At 39.0% G+C, this 15,946-nt stretch overlaps 2 protein-coding genes across 7 annotated transcripts in view; both read right to left on the reverse strand.

Annotated features, from left to right (window-relative positions):
* The window catches only part of EPS15L1 (epidermal growth factor receptor pathway substrate 15 like 1), a 48,608-nt gene that overhangs the window by 3,337 nt on the left and 29,325 nt on the right, over window positions 1-15,946 (reverse strand). For 2 of the 6 annotated variants that reach the window (XM_086767166.1, XM_086767168.1), the window contains 2 exons: window positions 11,082-11,287; window positions 6,397-6,517 (listed from right to left, as the gene is read on the reverse strand). In XM_086767166.1, coding sequence (XP_086623292.1) covers window positions 6,397-6,517; window positions 11,082-11,287 — 327 coding nt within the window. Of the gene's footprint in view, window positions 1-979; window positions 6,518-11,081; window positions 11,288-15,946 lie in introns of those variants that run through there. The other 4 variants (XR_015261142.1, XR_015261141.1, XM_086767169.1 and 1 more) reach the window with 4 other exon arrangements.
* CHERP (calcium homeostasis endoplasmic reticulum protein) overlaps window positions 11,806-15,946 on the reverse strand; it is a 57,153-nt gene continuing 53,012 nt past the window's right edge. The window contains exon 16 of the mRNA XM_086767173.1: window positions 11,806-11,821. The gene's annotated coding sequence lies outside the window, so the exon portion shown is untranslated. The remainder of the gene's footprint in view (window positions 11,822-15,946) is intronic.

The raw sequence follows: 15,946 nt of genomic DNA on the forward strand, positions 1-15,946 counted from the left end.
GAAAAACACGACTGCAATTTCAGTGGCGAGGATGGCAGCAAGGGCTCCGAGAGCTCAGGCTTCCAAAACGCAAGCTGGTCTTGGGTCATATTTAGGTACAGCCAACAAATGCTGCATTTGTTTTTGAGGTTTAACAGCTAGGCTGGCAGCTTAGAGCTCCTTTATGTCTGAGTTTCCACTTGCCAATGTTTCTTCTTGAACAGGATGCCCAGGCTTCTCTTCCCTTCCCAATGGGGAGCCTCTCGGCCTCTGCGCGACACCCGGTACAGGGAATCCTTTTGGATTAGGCACAGACAATGCGGATTAGGCAAGCACTTGGGGAAGTGTGAGGATGAGAATGTTGTACTTGTCAGACTCCAAAAACCCAAGTGGGAGCAAAATACGGAGTTGCAGCTCGCGTTTTTGCAAGCGAAGAGGAGCATTACACGACAAGAGAACCTGGGTAGAAATTGTGCCTGGCTGTGACACGCTACAGTAAAATCCTGGCTTCAAAATGTCAGCGTACTAAAAATATTGCTGGACAGCAATTTCAAGAGAAACCTGCCTTGGCAATCTGGTGTTAACCGTGCCAATGTGTGCAGAAGCAGAGTAAGTAAAACAAACAGATGGGAGAAGAATGAGTCAAAGTGAATAACGCCGAATGGTATGATAGTGAGGTGTGTTTTTCCAGTGAGCAGAAAGGGTTTGTCTCTGGTGATCTCTCTAACCCCTCCCAGTATAAATTGCCTGGATGTTTAGCATTGCGGCACACAAATTGTTTTGGAAAGGGTGCGGCGTTGGATTTTCTGACTGGTCTGTACGGACCAAATGTGGCCAGGACGATGAAGAAGGGGAAGGACAGGAAGGAAAACAGTGCGTGGAACGCACCAGCCAAAAGGAAAAAAGATCTCAAAGCAGAGAGTCAAGCAAGATTCACAAGTTTGACACAGAAGCTTGTGGAATCATGGACCAAAAAAAATAAAGAAACATTGCCGAAGTCTCAGAGCTCCAAAAAGTAACTTTTCATTTATTATATTAAACAATAACATTTCTCTTATTATATTAAACAATAAACACATGAGATGGGTTAAAATTAAAATACCTTTCAATTTGTTATGATATTTGAAAGATAAATATAACTACAATAATGTACATATTTGGAGACATTAGTCAGATTTAGGTCAACATTGCAGTTTCCACTTTGTGTTTCCACCTTTTTTAGGTCAGACTAAAGAACGTTGTATGAAAAGGGACACCAGAAGAGCACTCTATAATTGTAACACCAGAAGGAACCACAGTCACTAGGAGTTTTCCTTTAAAGTTAAACTTAAAGGGGAAGGCAGAAGTTGGAAAAACGAAAAATCCATTTTATAACAAATTAGCCTTTATTTATAAAACTTTCAAGTAAAAAGAGCAGTATATCAACTGATCAAACAGGTGTGTCGATGAATAATAGTTAACATATTTACTCCAAAAATAAATCTTCTATGATTCCACCATACTCCAAGCAAAATTCCTTTCTAAGAAAAGATGTTTGTTGTGAAGTCTACAGAGATGCAATGGTTGACACACAACAAAACCTTAGCCGTTCCACTGATGTACAAAGATATTTGAACTAGATCATTATGAGCACAGATCAATTCACTTCAACAGAGTTCCAACTCTAAATGAGGATTAAACAGAAATGAAATTCCTGAGAGGGAGGAATAAAATGCAGAAGAAGGGGGAAAAACTCTTACACAGAGGAAAGCAACAGTTCTACTTGGACCAAAATTCCTTGGGCCTTGGTTCTACAGAATAAATACTCTTCTCCATGGAGAAACACTAAAGAAGAAATAGTAACCCCAAATGGATTACAAGAAGAATCCAAGAAAAGTGCATTATCTTTGAGCATAAGATGACAAAATAATTTCAACAAAGTTTCTGACAACAGATTTCAAACAGAAATTTAAAAGAAACAAAAAAGGTTACGCAGTCAGACACAGCTTGGAATTTCCTACCCTTTGAGAGCACGCTACATGAAACAAAATACAGTAAGGACTGGTGATCCTCATAGGGCAGGGATTTCATAAGGGAAAATTTGCCAATGTAAAAATATTTCATACAGCGTTATTGTAGAAGTACTTACTTTTATGAGCATCTGTTTTTATTGCAGAATGACTGCTATGTTTTACAACAAGCCTATTTGAATATAACTTAGGGAAACCACTCGAGGCAAATGTGAACACACAGGTCTATAAAGGATCATGTGGGTAATTCAATACCTGTGTCCTACATGCAAAGTCTGCATGCGTAGGTTCGATGTGAATAATTGTCCGTCTTTCCTGTTTTAACTGTCGTGCCTCGGTGCTGTGTGCAATTCATGATTTTCCATGAGTCATTCCAGCAGTGACGATGCTCTGTATAAAACACACACATGCCACTATAAAAGCCTACTAAACTCTTTGTGATTGCTCAGTGTACCACGGAGTCTAATAATTTATCTGAGTAGAAAGTAGAATCACCTCCATTCTTTCCTCAAAGCCAAGAATGCAATGGATAGTCATTCCTCCTGAAGGAAAAGCTGAGGTGGAAACGGAGGAAAAACAGAGCTGAAATCCAGATGACAATTATGTGCAACCTATATAACTGGAATGAAGCAAGAAAAACATGTTTTCCACCTTAGCGTGCGACTGTTTGGGGTGGGTGTGTGTGGGAATGGCTCCTTAAAAATAATCTTTAAACCAGGGGGAAGAAAAAAAAAAAAAGAGAGAAGTGACACTACAAGCAAATGTAGGAGAAAAAGCATTGCCTCAGCCTAGAGAAAAAAGAAAAGATGACATGACCATCGCATGCAAGAAGATCAGAAATTGAGCCTACGTTTGAAAAAGACACTTAAAAAAACCCAAACAAATGTGAAATCACATCCAGTGCCGATGATACTCTCTGCCAGGTTTCTCTCTTACCCTTGGCACAGCTAGTGAGCAGTTTCTCACGTCAATGAAAGTAATCCTGAAACAAATTTATTACAAGTAGTCATTTCTCCTTTTTTTTTTTTTTCCTTTCACCAGAACTCTGAAATTCTAAGAGCCGTGATCTAATCTGCACTTCTGTAAAAATTCCACTTCTGTATCCATCTCTGTTGGGAGAATACATACATACAGACGACCTTTAATATATAGAATATATATGCATATTCTACATATTCACTGTATATACACCTTTTATGTACAGCACAAGTAGCTATATACTAGACATAGCATGTGGACGTATAGAGTATATACACACACTATTATTACATTATACAATACACTATATATATATATATATACACACACAGACACAAGTAATATGGATCTCGATGTACGCTGTATATGCATCGTGTATACTCACATTTTGTACGTCTTGCATTGTATCTCTATTTGCTCTGCCCAAATAGCAACAGACCTATTTGTGCTTTAAATTTCACCCTTCTGGAGGAAGATGATCAGTCTTGCAATAAAAGTTTTGTCTTCGAAGAACAAGTGCAGGTATTATACAAAACACTGAGTTGCAAGCGTAAGGGAAGAATGTGGGTAATCTTCCTTTTTATAGGGAAAGCCATTAAATACAACGGGGAGAAATCACAGCTAAGTTTTCTCCTACTGCAGCGCCTAAAATTCTGAATCAAGAGTGTTTCAGTAAACCTAAGGTTACTAAATCTAACACATCGTGCACAGAGGACATGTCCTGTCCTTGTTCATTCGCTTGATCTTCTGCTACTGTCCAAGCAAATAGGAAGAATGTGTCAATAAGGAAATAGGAAAATGAGCAACTAGTTCTAACACGATATGGAATGCTAGGTTAATTCACATTTCTGGCTTCCTGCCGACCATCTCGAAAACACCAACTCATTGCGTTAGAAGCGTTATAAATGGCAATATAGAGAGCACTGACAAAGTGGCAGAAAGTCTTGTTGTGGTACATAACTCAGAAAATGAATCAAGCGATTTACCTCATCCACCCTGTCCCACTGGAGCGACATCATCCCAGCAGTAGTCCACAAGTGGTTCTTCCTTTCTAAAATGGCACTGCGTATGAATGGGGTTTTATTGTAGCAGAAGACACCGCAAAGGCTCAGGCTCAAATTAAAGTGAAAAGGAGGATTTCACACATTAATACCATTTGTTTAACTTCACTGAGAATCCTGCAATTTTGAAAATTGCTCTTTCACAGCAGAAGTTTTATCTCACGTTAGCTATAGACAGACCCAAGTTTGCTTTCAAAGACTTCAAGTCCTGTACACCAACAGAAAAAAGAATTTGTTGACATTTGAGTATGTTTGATCATTTAATCTAACAGATTTTAGAGAAATACTAGAGTGGGAAGGAATTTCAAATCAGGGTCTGTAAAATTAGAAACATCTTCTCCTGCATTCCAAAGAGCTCATTAAAAGACAGTTTTAAAGATCATTATCTGGTGGGTTTTGATACTGGAATGCATCTTCTCCCCTTCTGAGGGGAATTAAAAATTCACGGTATTTGTAGTACCATTAGTACAGGAGACACATAGCAAACAGGGAATGGCGAGTCCTAAAACTGCACTTTGAAAAATGGGGTTTCAGTTCTGTCATACGTGTTGCTGCACATGTAAATGAACAGATGCGCGTGCGTGTGTCTGTACACACACAGACACAGGCTCCTCACACACCTACTCACAACAGCCTGAGAAAACAAACGCCACATCCTCGCTGCACTTCAGAGCTGAGAACTACTCAGAAGTTTAAAATGATCCAATCTGGTTATTATCTCTGTGTAAGGAGAGCATTCAGAATAAGGCAGTTAAAATAGAAGGGGGAAAGATTGCTTTCAGTCAGTGAACAGGCACTATCTTTGTATTATGAAAAATAAAAGTAAGGAAGCCAAGACATAAAAAATATAAATGCGTTAAAGATGATGAAGGAATACCAAATTTAAAAAAAAAAAGAAAAGAAAAAAAATGGAGAAAATGTTACAGGTAAGGGCTGCATCAGTGAGATCACAGACTATTAAGCTTTGTATCCCTACAGAACCAAGGGCAGGAAAGCAGATACACGTTAAGGACATCTTCAAAAATTTTGTGCTAGATGTCTATTCTATTCAGACACAAAAGTCCAAGGCAAAGCCAACTGAAGTTTTAGAATTCCTGCAATCAGAGAAGGCATTTTTCGTAAGTAAATAATTCACAGACTTATAAGGACTTATTTTATCTATGACATGTAAAACAAATTCTGTGTTGCCCTTACCAGGCGGAAGTACCGAGTCCTACAGGTGTACGCAAAACCTGATCCTCTTGGCCTTACGACCGCTAGCCATACCTTAAAGCCAACCCAGTCTACCAACAGTTCTGGAACTTAGCATGAACACGTATTTGGCAAATAAAGTACGCTTCAAATTGGCCTTATCTCAGCTAAATTACGTTTGATCTGTAACCCCATCATATAAGATAGGTGGAACTCAAGAAACAGAGGTAAAGACCGTCTCACATGTCAACAAATAACACAGTCTGCGTTCTGGCGGCTGGAGCAAAAGAGGGATGAACGCTGCTCAAGCTTAGTACCTTTTCCACCGGTTGATTTTACACAAAAGCAATTGTATCACAGTCCTGCAATCATATTTGCTTATGGGATAAAGCAAGATTTTGCCTAATGATTTAATCGCCAAATAATTTGTCCAATTTACTACAATTGAGTTAACTCCCTCTTTTACACCACCGCATACAATGATTAAAACTCAATGCAAACAAACATTTAAATGAGAAGAACTACTCATTCATAGAGGTTTCAAAGTGGTATTTGATACAGTTCACTATGTTTATCTTCATCGTACAGAAACTACCAGATTCTTTTGTAAAAGCCGCATCTCCTGGACAAAAAGGGACAATTTAATAATGAATTTACGCTGAAGACTTTGACATAGATGACACAGATGACCTACTGATTAGCCTACAACGAACTATTAAATAAATGTAACAAGTGAAAGCTAATTCTATAAATATTATATTTTTATGTCATTTTCTTTGAAATTTACCCTGCAGCCTCAAAACCCCAATGGAATTCAGGCAGTAAAAAGCCAAATTCACAAGTTGCAGGTTACTATATGCAACATTGTCTTTCAGATAAAGAAGCTTTGCTTTCAGTATCTTCGGGTCATACGTTCAATTTCTTACAAGCAGTAAATTTTATCTAGAAGATATAATACAGCTTATACAGTGTTTCCTGCATATTACGCACTTGAAAAGCCACACAGAGCCTGGTTTGATGTAACCAGCCAGTCTGGTTTAGAATGGAAGGTGACTAAAATTATTTTTACAACATAAACCAAGAATTTAGTATTTTTATAAAAGCCACGTTTAGAGGTTTCACTCGGACAGGGTGGAGCCACAGAACCTCTATTTAAGAGTTTGGCATATCAGCCTTACTGAGCGCAATAGCCAGCTCAAGGTCTTCTTGTTCTTGTCTCCGCAATCGAGCTAGTCTTTCTTGCTCTGCTTTTTCACTCTCACGCTTTGCCCATGCCAGCTGCTGTTCTTCATTTCCAAACTAAAAAACGAAAATGGAAAATAAATTAATACATTTACAAAAAAAAAGCTAAAAGAAATTATGTGAAAAAGACAATGAATCAGACTTATAGAATATATGAATCAAGTATTCCAAGCTGTCTTAAGGTAGTTCTTCTGGATTAAGACAAAAATTCACTCACTGATTTCCTCACTTCATCCTTTAATTTATTTCCTTAATTTCTTCCTCCTCCCACCAGCAAACTAACCCATCCGGGCTGCACGTCCCTGCATCCATCTCAGTTGTGTATGAAAATGGCCAGGGGACTGGAGCCAAACAAAAACTCCACAAACACAAAAAAAAGCAAGTTAGTGGTTTGGGAGCACAGCAACCTACATCCATTTTTAAGAATAGTAAATAGCTGGTAAAAACCAAAGAGTTATTTACTCTTGTGCAGCTCCATCGCAGAGTTTTATTGTAGTATTCCTCGCGAGGGGTGAGGGGTTTTAATGATGACTGTGGGAAGTTTCAGCATCAAATCAAACCAAAATGCGCTTCTGTTAATGTTCATAAAATATGTGCAGAGTTTTTCCAGCAAGAAATAATGTAAGAGAATCCAATTGACTTCAGCAGAAAACACTAAGGAAATACAACGCATTTTAACGTTCAGCTTCTAAGCCTGTTGGAGCTTCCCAAAACACATTTACCTCCTGCAGCAAAGCCAGTCCAAAATTCTCTTCCAGTATTTACCACTGATGTATGCAAAGGTTTGCTTGCTTGAACTTTTTGCACAAAATAAAAGTATTTTTCTTGACATAATAAGAATTTAAAACCAAACTGTGACCTGGTACTGTTTAATTTAGCCTTCGCTGGAGAGGACGATGTTAACAGAAGCCTTCGCACAGCTGCGTGCAAGTGTTTGCTTTATATCCTACTTCAAAAATTCGCTTTGTACTATCTTTTTTTTGAATGTTCAGGAAAAGATTATTTGAGGGTTTTTTGGAAGAGAAAGCTACATGGAATTTACAGTTTCCATTTCAGCTGCACAAGCTGCCCTGCGGTCCACAACACAGCGACTCTGAGCACGGGGAGATACACCATGGCAGCTGGTGCGGCTCCACCTTCCAGACAAGCTCCAAACCTTGAGCTGCGTGCTAAACGCCCCCTGAAGTGCCAGACCTACGCCCAGCTGCCTGTACACTACACGACGGCCTCCACTCCTGCCTCTTTCACTCTGCATTGTACTTAAAATTAGTATTTTTTAAAAATGTATCTATTTAAATTTCTTTCAACCCAAGTCCAGTTCTTATTTACTCGTAATTTAGTTAAATTATCCTTTATCTACGTGCTTCTGGATGCTCAAAATTCCTCATTTTATTTCTCCCAATATGATTTTTTCTGATTATCTGATGCAAAAAAGAGGATTATTTAAAAATTACTTTTCTTCAAACAATACCCCTCTTTTGCTGCTATAAAAATTTAGATGAGGACCTTTGCATTAAATGTTACTGAAATACAATAAAAGTGCCACATGTTTTATGATCTTTTCCTTTTAAAATGAAGAAAACCTACTATAATTACTCACTTAAATAATGTTAGCTGACAGGTACAATTTAAAAAACTCAAAGATTTTTAAATAGATTTTTTTTTTCAAGACACAGTAAAGATGGGCTCAAACGGAAGTAGGACTTCACTTTTTCCAAGAATTCAAAAAGATCGTATAGCTGGGATGGAGAATAAGTTACTATTTCCAGAAATACAATAAGCTTTGGTCAAACCCTCTGGGGTGTCTTTTTTTTTTAAAAAAAAGTTGAAAAAACAGTTTTACTTCTATAGCTTACATCTTAGGATAAGTCTTCCAAAGCCTATGAGAGTCCCAATTATGACTTGTTTATGGTACACAAGTTATAGTTTTGTGGTTAAAAGTGCTGAGTAAATGAAAAAAAAAAAAAAAAAAAAAAGGAAAAATAGGCAAGTGATTCACTGGAAACAAATCCACAAATCCGGGTATGCCTTCTTACAAACGGTTAGCATCAAGTTAAATTTTCAGAAGCTCTGACCATTAGACAGCAAAATACACAAAAGTTCACCATGCCATGGATTGCTGCACAGCTTACCACCAAAAGGTAATGTAAAGCAATTACAAGCCATTTAACACCGTAACAATTTTTTTTGCATATGTCCAGGTTTCAAGAAGTCTATAAATATGTATCACATATCTGTCATTTCTCTAAAAACCTTTTTTTTTTTTCCTTTTTCAGAAGTACAGTGAGACTCAAGGCAAAAATGAGGAAACCAGGAGACTGCGGTGAGACTAATCAAATTCACAAAAAGCTGCGCTGACTGGTGTTTACTAAATTACCAGATTATATTAAAAGAAAAATTTCAGTTTAGTTCCAAGCTCTGTTTCTTGGAAATGCAAATACTTTCTGTTGGTGGAAAGACTGTTTCTCTTGTTCTGTAAACTGAAGCTTGAACCTAGAAATACCTGAAATACGAGCTACCAAAAGACTTTGTTTTGTTCCAGAGTTGTATTTAATGCCAGTGCAAGAGTCAAGAATGCAATGAATATACTTAAACTCTGTGCATTAACTGCCAGCGTCTCAAAAAAAAGCGCTTCTAGAATCTGGTGAGGTCCTCATGTTCCTTATTTACAACAGTAACGAGTTCCAATTAAAAATGAGGTTATGTGATCACTCAAACCTACGCAGTTCTATTCTGCTCTCAGATTCCATGGAGCAAAATCGTGTGTCAAGACCTTCTGTAAGTGAAACTGCTTTTAGTTTCCACAATGACCAAAGTGTCCCAGATATTAGGCAAAGACAGGCACAATATTTTTGTTGATTACAAGGTACCTAGCACACTTCAGACTTCACGGAGAAGGATTAGGAATTACCAAGTGTGGCAACATAACTGTGTTACAGACAAGCAAAAATATCCTGGTAGGAACAGAGGCACAAGCCTCTCGCTTTTCAGTCAACACTTTTTTTTCCTCTTACCGCAATAGAAAGCAATTCACAAAACCAATTAAAAATTAATTTCATTGGATGAAGTGCCACCTAGCAGTAATTATAAGTGGCAGCTCCTTAAGATCTCATTTTCCCTACATTTTCCTTATCTTCTGAAGTTAATCTCACCTCCTGGAAACCTGGTGGCACAGCGAATTTAACACTAGAGCACCCACTCAGATGGGGATCAGAGATTTTGGTTAATCATTTGGTACAACCACTCAGCGTAAGCCACACTGTTAACTTCAGAAATGCAGTCTGTAAGAAGAACAATAGCTGGGTACCGGTCATTCCATTCCATTATTTGTCTTTCAGTCAAGGAAGAAATTAGATGTGGTTCAAGAAATTTCAGATAAAGCAAGTTTTGCGTCTTATTTTTATTAAGAATGTCACCATTGTGTATACAATCACAGAATTTAACTGTGCAAATTCAACAGGCTAGTACTAACTGTGGTAAAGCATACATCGGGTCTTGAACTTGGACATCTTCAGTATCATCGATAAATTAAAGCGCTGAGGCCAGCTAAAAGTATGCACAGATGGCCTCAGCTAACAATATCAAATAGGAAAGTGATACACATTTACTATTAACTAGTAACTGGGGGGAAAAAACATTAAAAATAAGCAACCTGAAAGATTCAGCTGAAAGATCTCCACTTGTTGAACACTGCGCTGTGTCCATCGGAGTTAATAACAGATTAAGTTGGCAACTGTACTGCATGGCAATGTGACAGAACAAAAACACATGAAAGGAGGAAGAAGCCCAAGGCTGTGGGTGGAACAGATTTCTATCTACTCATGGAAGCAGCAAGAACCACACTACTACTACATTTACAATGATTTCCAACTCAGTATCATACCTGCCACACTAAAAACAAAGCCAGGCTTTTAGGAACCCTGATATTTTTTAACGAGTGGGTACTTGGCTTTGCTTTCAAACTTTCTGATGCTGTCTTTTGGAGTGCACTATGGATGTTTTGTATCGGTTCTACAAAACATTTTCGTGTTCTTTGTTTAACAAGGGCTTTTCTACAACATCAGGAACTAGAACAAAATTCAACAGCTAGATTTCCAATCTCTGTCTCGTATATGGATCCTTATGACAACATTCCATCATATACAGCAAACAGTGCGACAGGATTGTCAGAACTTGTTACAAACAGTTACAAATACTTCATGGAATCCTTCCCTTCAAGGATTCACTTCTCAGGATATAGTGAAATCGCTATATCAACGTTTTCAACAATTGGTTTGAATCTTTACATCATTGGCTCCCCAAAAATCAGTTTACAAAATCGCCTCCATGCAACAAAAACAATACACAGAGTCTGCTACAAAAAAATTGGTGAGTAAAGGCACACTGTGCTAAAATAATTTAAATGCAAGTAAACCCTTTAAAATTTAGTATGAAACTTCTTTTTTATTGAAATAATGCCTTTTTATTACAGAAATATTAATACAAAAACAATGAGGACAGCATGAAGGTACTGAGAGACAGAAGCCAGTGAACAGTAGGTTTGCAGTTAAAACAAAAACCCAAGAGATTGCTGCAAGCAGAGCAGAAAGTGGTTTGCTCAGAGACAATGAACTTAACTTACAGAGCTGAAGTCTGCAAACCCCAAGGAAGAGTCTTTAGAAGTTTTACTTGAAGAGGAGGGAGCAAATGGATCTTTTCCACTAAATGGGTCCCCAAACCCCTTTTTACTTTGAAACGGGTCACTGCTGTCAGCCCCAAATGGCTGGAATGGATCATGGGGCTTGGGAAAATCTGAAGACCCAAGGTGGCTTACAGGAGTACTTTTACCTGGAAAGTTTAGGAAAAAACAACAAACAAACAAACAACAAAAAACAAAAGGAGAAAAAGAGAAGTTACTTACCACGGACAATGCAAACCCCTGCAAACTTCCTGCATAACAACCTGAATTACACACATTATTTGCATTAATAACGCTGTATTTTTTGAAACCTCCAATTCTTTGAACTATAATTTAATAGGAATCTTATTTATTCACATCAGGATACACATACTAGCAAAGCACAGCGAAACGGAGTCAGAACCCCACATTTCAGAGCATGTTCCTGGCATGTCTAAGACATTTTAAGAAAGGACTTTGGTAGGAGCTCATGAACTGCATACACTGGACAGTATCTGCCCAAATCTGTCATAATCGTCATTTGTCAAAGAAGAGAAATAAAGATCAGCAACCTTGTACTAAATAAATAACCTACCTAGCAGCCTGTCTTCACCTGCCATTAAACCACAGCTCAGCCTCTCCCATCCCAGGGGCCAGCCAAAAGTCCATCTTCCCTGCGCTCAGCTTGCCAGAACTGGAGCCCTCTACCATCCGCAGGCTCCGCACCGGTGTCCTAATGACCGCACGGGGTGCAGGGGCCTACGGTCCTCACACAGCCAGGCACAGATCTACAGGGCAGCTGAAGGAACCATGCAGACTCTTCTCTCAGTGCTAACATCACACTTGGGCCTCAGATGCAACACTGTGACCACTTGCAGGCACTGCTTCAGGGAAAATGCAACACCAGAAAGTCCACAGCTGAATAAGCAGAGAGGAGGCGGCAAGGAAAACCAGGCACGTGCAGTAGGAGATATAACTGGGTATGTTCAGTCTTCAGAATATTCAAGGGGAACCTGATCATAGCGCTGTAGGCAAGCCTTCCATCGAGAAAAAGGCTAATGGATCTAGATTTTACCAAGAGAGATTTACATCAGACAATCTGTAACGTTTTTAAAATTAAGAATACTCGAGACTGCCTAGGGAACTCGTTGCATTCCATCATCACGTCCATGAGGTTAAGATACAGTTTCTAGATATCACATTGGTTTAGCTGCCTTGAAGCCGGTGGATAAACTACATCTCTTAAAGTTCACTCCAGTACTATTTACACAGCCCAGTACCTGCTCCATCCCGGTTAACAGATGTGGCAAGGACATACGGATCCCCATCCAAGCAACCACACGTGGGACTTCTAAAGACAGGCAGATCAGACCAGTGATTTGTCCTTCATGGAAGGAAGTGACAAAATACACAGGAAATACCAACAGCATTTGCTCTCCCCACAAGCATGGACCCCTCCTTCACCACAGTTTCCAACTGCCTGTCCTACCAACGTCTTGCTCTCTGAAATGGAGTGGTGCACTTCCATCCCGCTCATCACCGTGGCCTTCAGGAGACCTCACCTTTAGTTGCAGTTACGCAGTGTTAGGGAACTAAGCAAACCTGGTAAGAGATTAGTAACTCAGCATTCTGTATGTACTTCTCCAGATAAAAGAGCAAATTATTTTAAATTATTTTAATTTACTTAAAATTATTTTAAATTACAACAAGAATTGAAGTATCTGCACTTCTAATTTAAGGTCAAGGCAGAACAAGAGTCCTCTACATCTTTTTCTCCTTCCTCTATTGCCAGTTAGTAGCAAGCAAATCCCCCCTAGTATCCCTCACTCTATGCTGCCCCAAACCAATTTTAACTGACAGAGGCAAAAATGACCCATTTTAAGCTGCCCTTTTCTTTGGTTAAATCTTCTGTTGCTGAAACCACTTTGTGGAGTGGGTGACTGTTAATACAAACACAGGGTTTGCAACGTATTTGCTCAGCAAACCTGTTTTTAGTAGGTGGCCTGTTTAATGTTTTTGCACGACGTCCCTAGTGGTTTCGGAACATACACAACGAGCATCAGAGTTTCTCATGCTTCATCTTCACAACGGATCACAAAAAAACTCTGCTGTAAAGGAAATGTCACCATGAATACTACAGTTACTGCTAATAATATTGAAAATTTTCATTTTGTGTCCTGAATGCCATTTTCTTCAGATTTTTACATGCTGAAGAATAGCACAGGGTATAATTTTGTTATTTTGAAGAAGAGGTGAAAGAGGGAAACCCTTATAAAATCAGGCTTCTTTTTTGCAGAGCAGTCTTAAGGGCAGTGCCCAGGCTGAGTACGCCAATCCTGGCCGTCACGACAGAGCCCTCAACGAGCCCTCTTTCACTACGCTTCCTACATCGCTTACAGTTTGTTTTATCCTGCCACTCTCAGCAGAGAAGGTTTTGAGGCCTGGCAGAAGCTTGTTTGGTTCAGTTAGATGTTCAAATTTACTCATTTAGATGCCACAAATTAGTAATAACACCACCAGAATTATCTTTCTGACATCCTTGCTGGCTTGCAGCAAGTGCGAGTCTCCCAGTGCAGTAAGCGTAGACTTCAGTACACAAAGATTTTTGTATTCCTGTGTTTGGTATGTCAACAATATGGGTACAGCACTTCCATAATGTAAAGCAAAAATACCCAAACCACATTAAAAAGTCACCAACTGAACCGAAGGGCATGGGTAAAATCGTAGTATTGCAAAATGCACTCTTAGCAGTAACTGAGAGGGCATGAATCTTACGCTCACTGGAAAATGTCACCTTTTTACACCATACCGTTCATCATTTTTGAGGTATGGCAATACGAAAGTGCAGGCAAACAGTTGTAACCCTTACTTATTTGATTTTTCTGCTAATAGTTTCAGGGGAAAAAAGTTCAGAAAAAAGCAAAACAGGTCCTATTCTGAAACCACAGCAGTTTCAGCAGTTACCCAAGTGGTGCACCCAAACCACACCGAGGGCTCACTTCAGCAAAAAGAGATGCTGAACAAAATGGTTTACCACAGCAAATGCTGCTAACTTGTAGTGAACTCCACCCATACGAAGGGTTTATCTAATTTCATACCCCACAGCAAACTTCAGGCTTTGAGATCTAGAGTTCAAGGCAAATATCATCTCACTGGCAGGACACAATTACAGAATGTGTCTCGCTGAATTACAAGACATAGACAATAAAACAATGAAGTGAAACATTTATAGTTTTCTCTACATTCTGTGTTTCAACAACAGTCCTAATTTTCTGCTTAAAAGAGCATCTTACTGAATTATCAGAAGCAGCACGTTTTTGTGTGTTTCAAGACTGGATGATGCACGCTCACAGGCAAACAGGGCAGAGCTGAGATGACACGAGTTTAAACTTTCACTAAACAAGCACACTCCTTTCCAGGAAACTTTCTAAAGTGAAAAATAGGCTTTGAGAAGTCAGAGTCGTGCTACAAAGGATAAGTACTGGCAGCGTGAGTTAAGTCCATACCTGTGATTATCCTCCAACATGTAACAGCAGGGTTCCTACCTCTCACATCTTTCACACGGCAGAGAAAGTGTTACTCTGGAAAACTTCGGAGCCTGGCCAGCACGTAAGGTGCCCCCAGCACATCTTTCTCTTGGCCCTTCACCAGATTTATGTGCCATTCCTAACTCACTGTGTTTTTTTACCTTGCTGTTAAATTATCTAGCTCTGCCACTGATGCAGAACAAAGCTTTCATAAAGTGTGAACTTTAGGAACTCATTAGAAAAATCATTGCTAGTTTTCAAAATGCGCTTGAAGGTTAGTTAAATTCAAAGCAATTTTCTGCAGAATACTCAAGGGTGTTTGTGCTCAACAGGAGCTATTTCTGCACTGTATTTCAAACCCAACTGTTTGGTGATAAAGCTCTTTGCACAAAATCACAACATGTATCTTTAGTAACAGAAGGAAGAATTTTTCCTATGCAAAAAAAATATCGAAACTGGTTTTGCTTAATATTTGCAAAATTTGCACCTTGAGCTAACCCATAACTCTCCCATAACTCTGAAAATTTTAGCTTAAGAGAAATACTCTGAAAACTACAAGTGTCTCGAAAGGTGAGGTTAGAGAAATCGTTACACATGCAGCCTAACATTTGTTCTGAAACAGATTCTGAACAACCTCTTTCAACAATCGATACTGAAATATCTTTTCTGTGAGAGATCAGCATAAACAACAGAATCAGAGCGTGAATGGAATTTTTAGTTTGTGGCTGGGCAGGTGCTCCACCCATGAGTCATTTATCCTACTCAACCAGGGATGCCTGTGCTCTAACGCAACCGTCAGGTTTTCTAGAAGGCATGAAAAATAAAAAAAGTTTTCCTGTCAGTCAAACTTTGAGGCTGAATTTTTCACTCTCGGCTGCAGATGAGGACAAAAAAATAAAGGTAAACAGGCACTGCGCTGCTTGTGAATAACCTTGGGTACCCAAGAAGCTCTGAGGAAACAGGTGTGTGGTACCACTGAGAAATAAACAGGACACTCCCGTGCTCCTGTGACCGCGCAACGAATGAAGATCAGAACTCTACTCTCCTCTAGACCAAACGATTGATCTCCACAACTTGAATATGCCTGTGCAAATAAATGCAAGGGAGTTATTTTACATTTTTTTTTCCTGATTAATACAATTCTTCCTTTTGTTCGTACCTCCTGATTACATCCCTTATACTTAAGAGTAAATTTCTCAGTAACTTCATATCCTGGGGACATTGCACATGGTGCAGGTCACAAAGAATGGCCACAAAAATGTGATGAGTTTAAACAGTAAGTATTCATTTCTCTTTCAGGAA

This window comes from Chlamydotis macqueenii, chromosome 26 (genome assembly GCF_036417535.1).
Source record: "Chlamydotis macqueenii isolate bChlMac1 chromosome 26, bChlMac1.mat, whole genome shotgun sequence".
NCBI lineage: Eukaryota > Metazoa > Chordata > Aves > Otidiformes > Otididae > Chlamydotis > Chlamydotis macqueenii.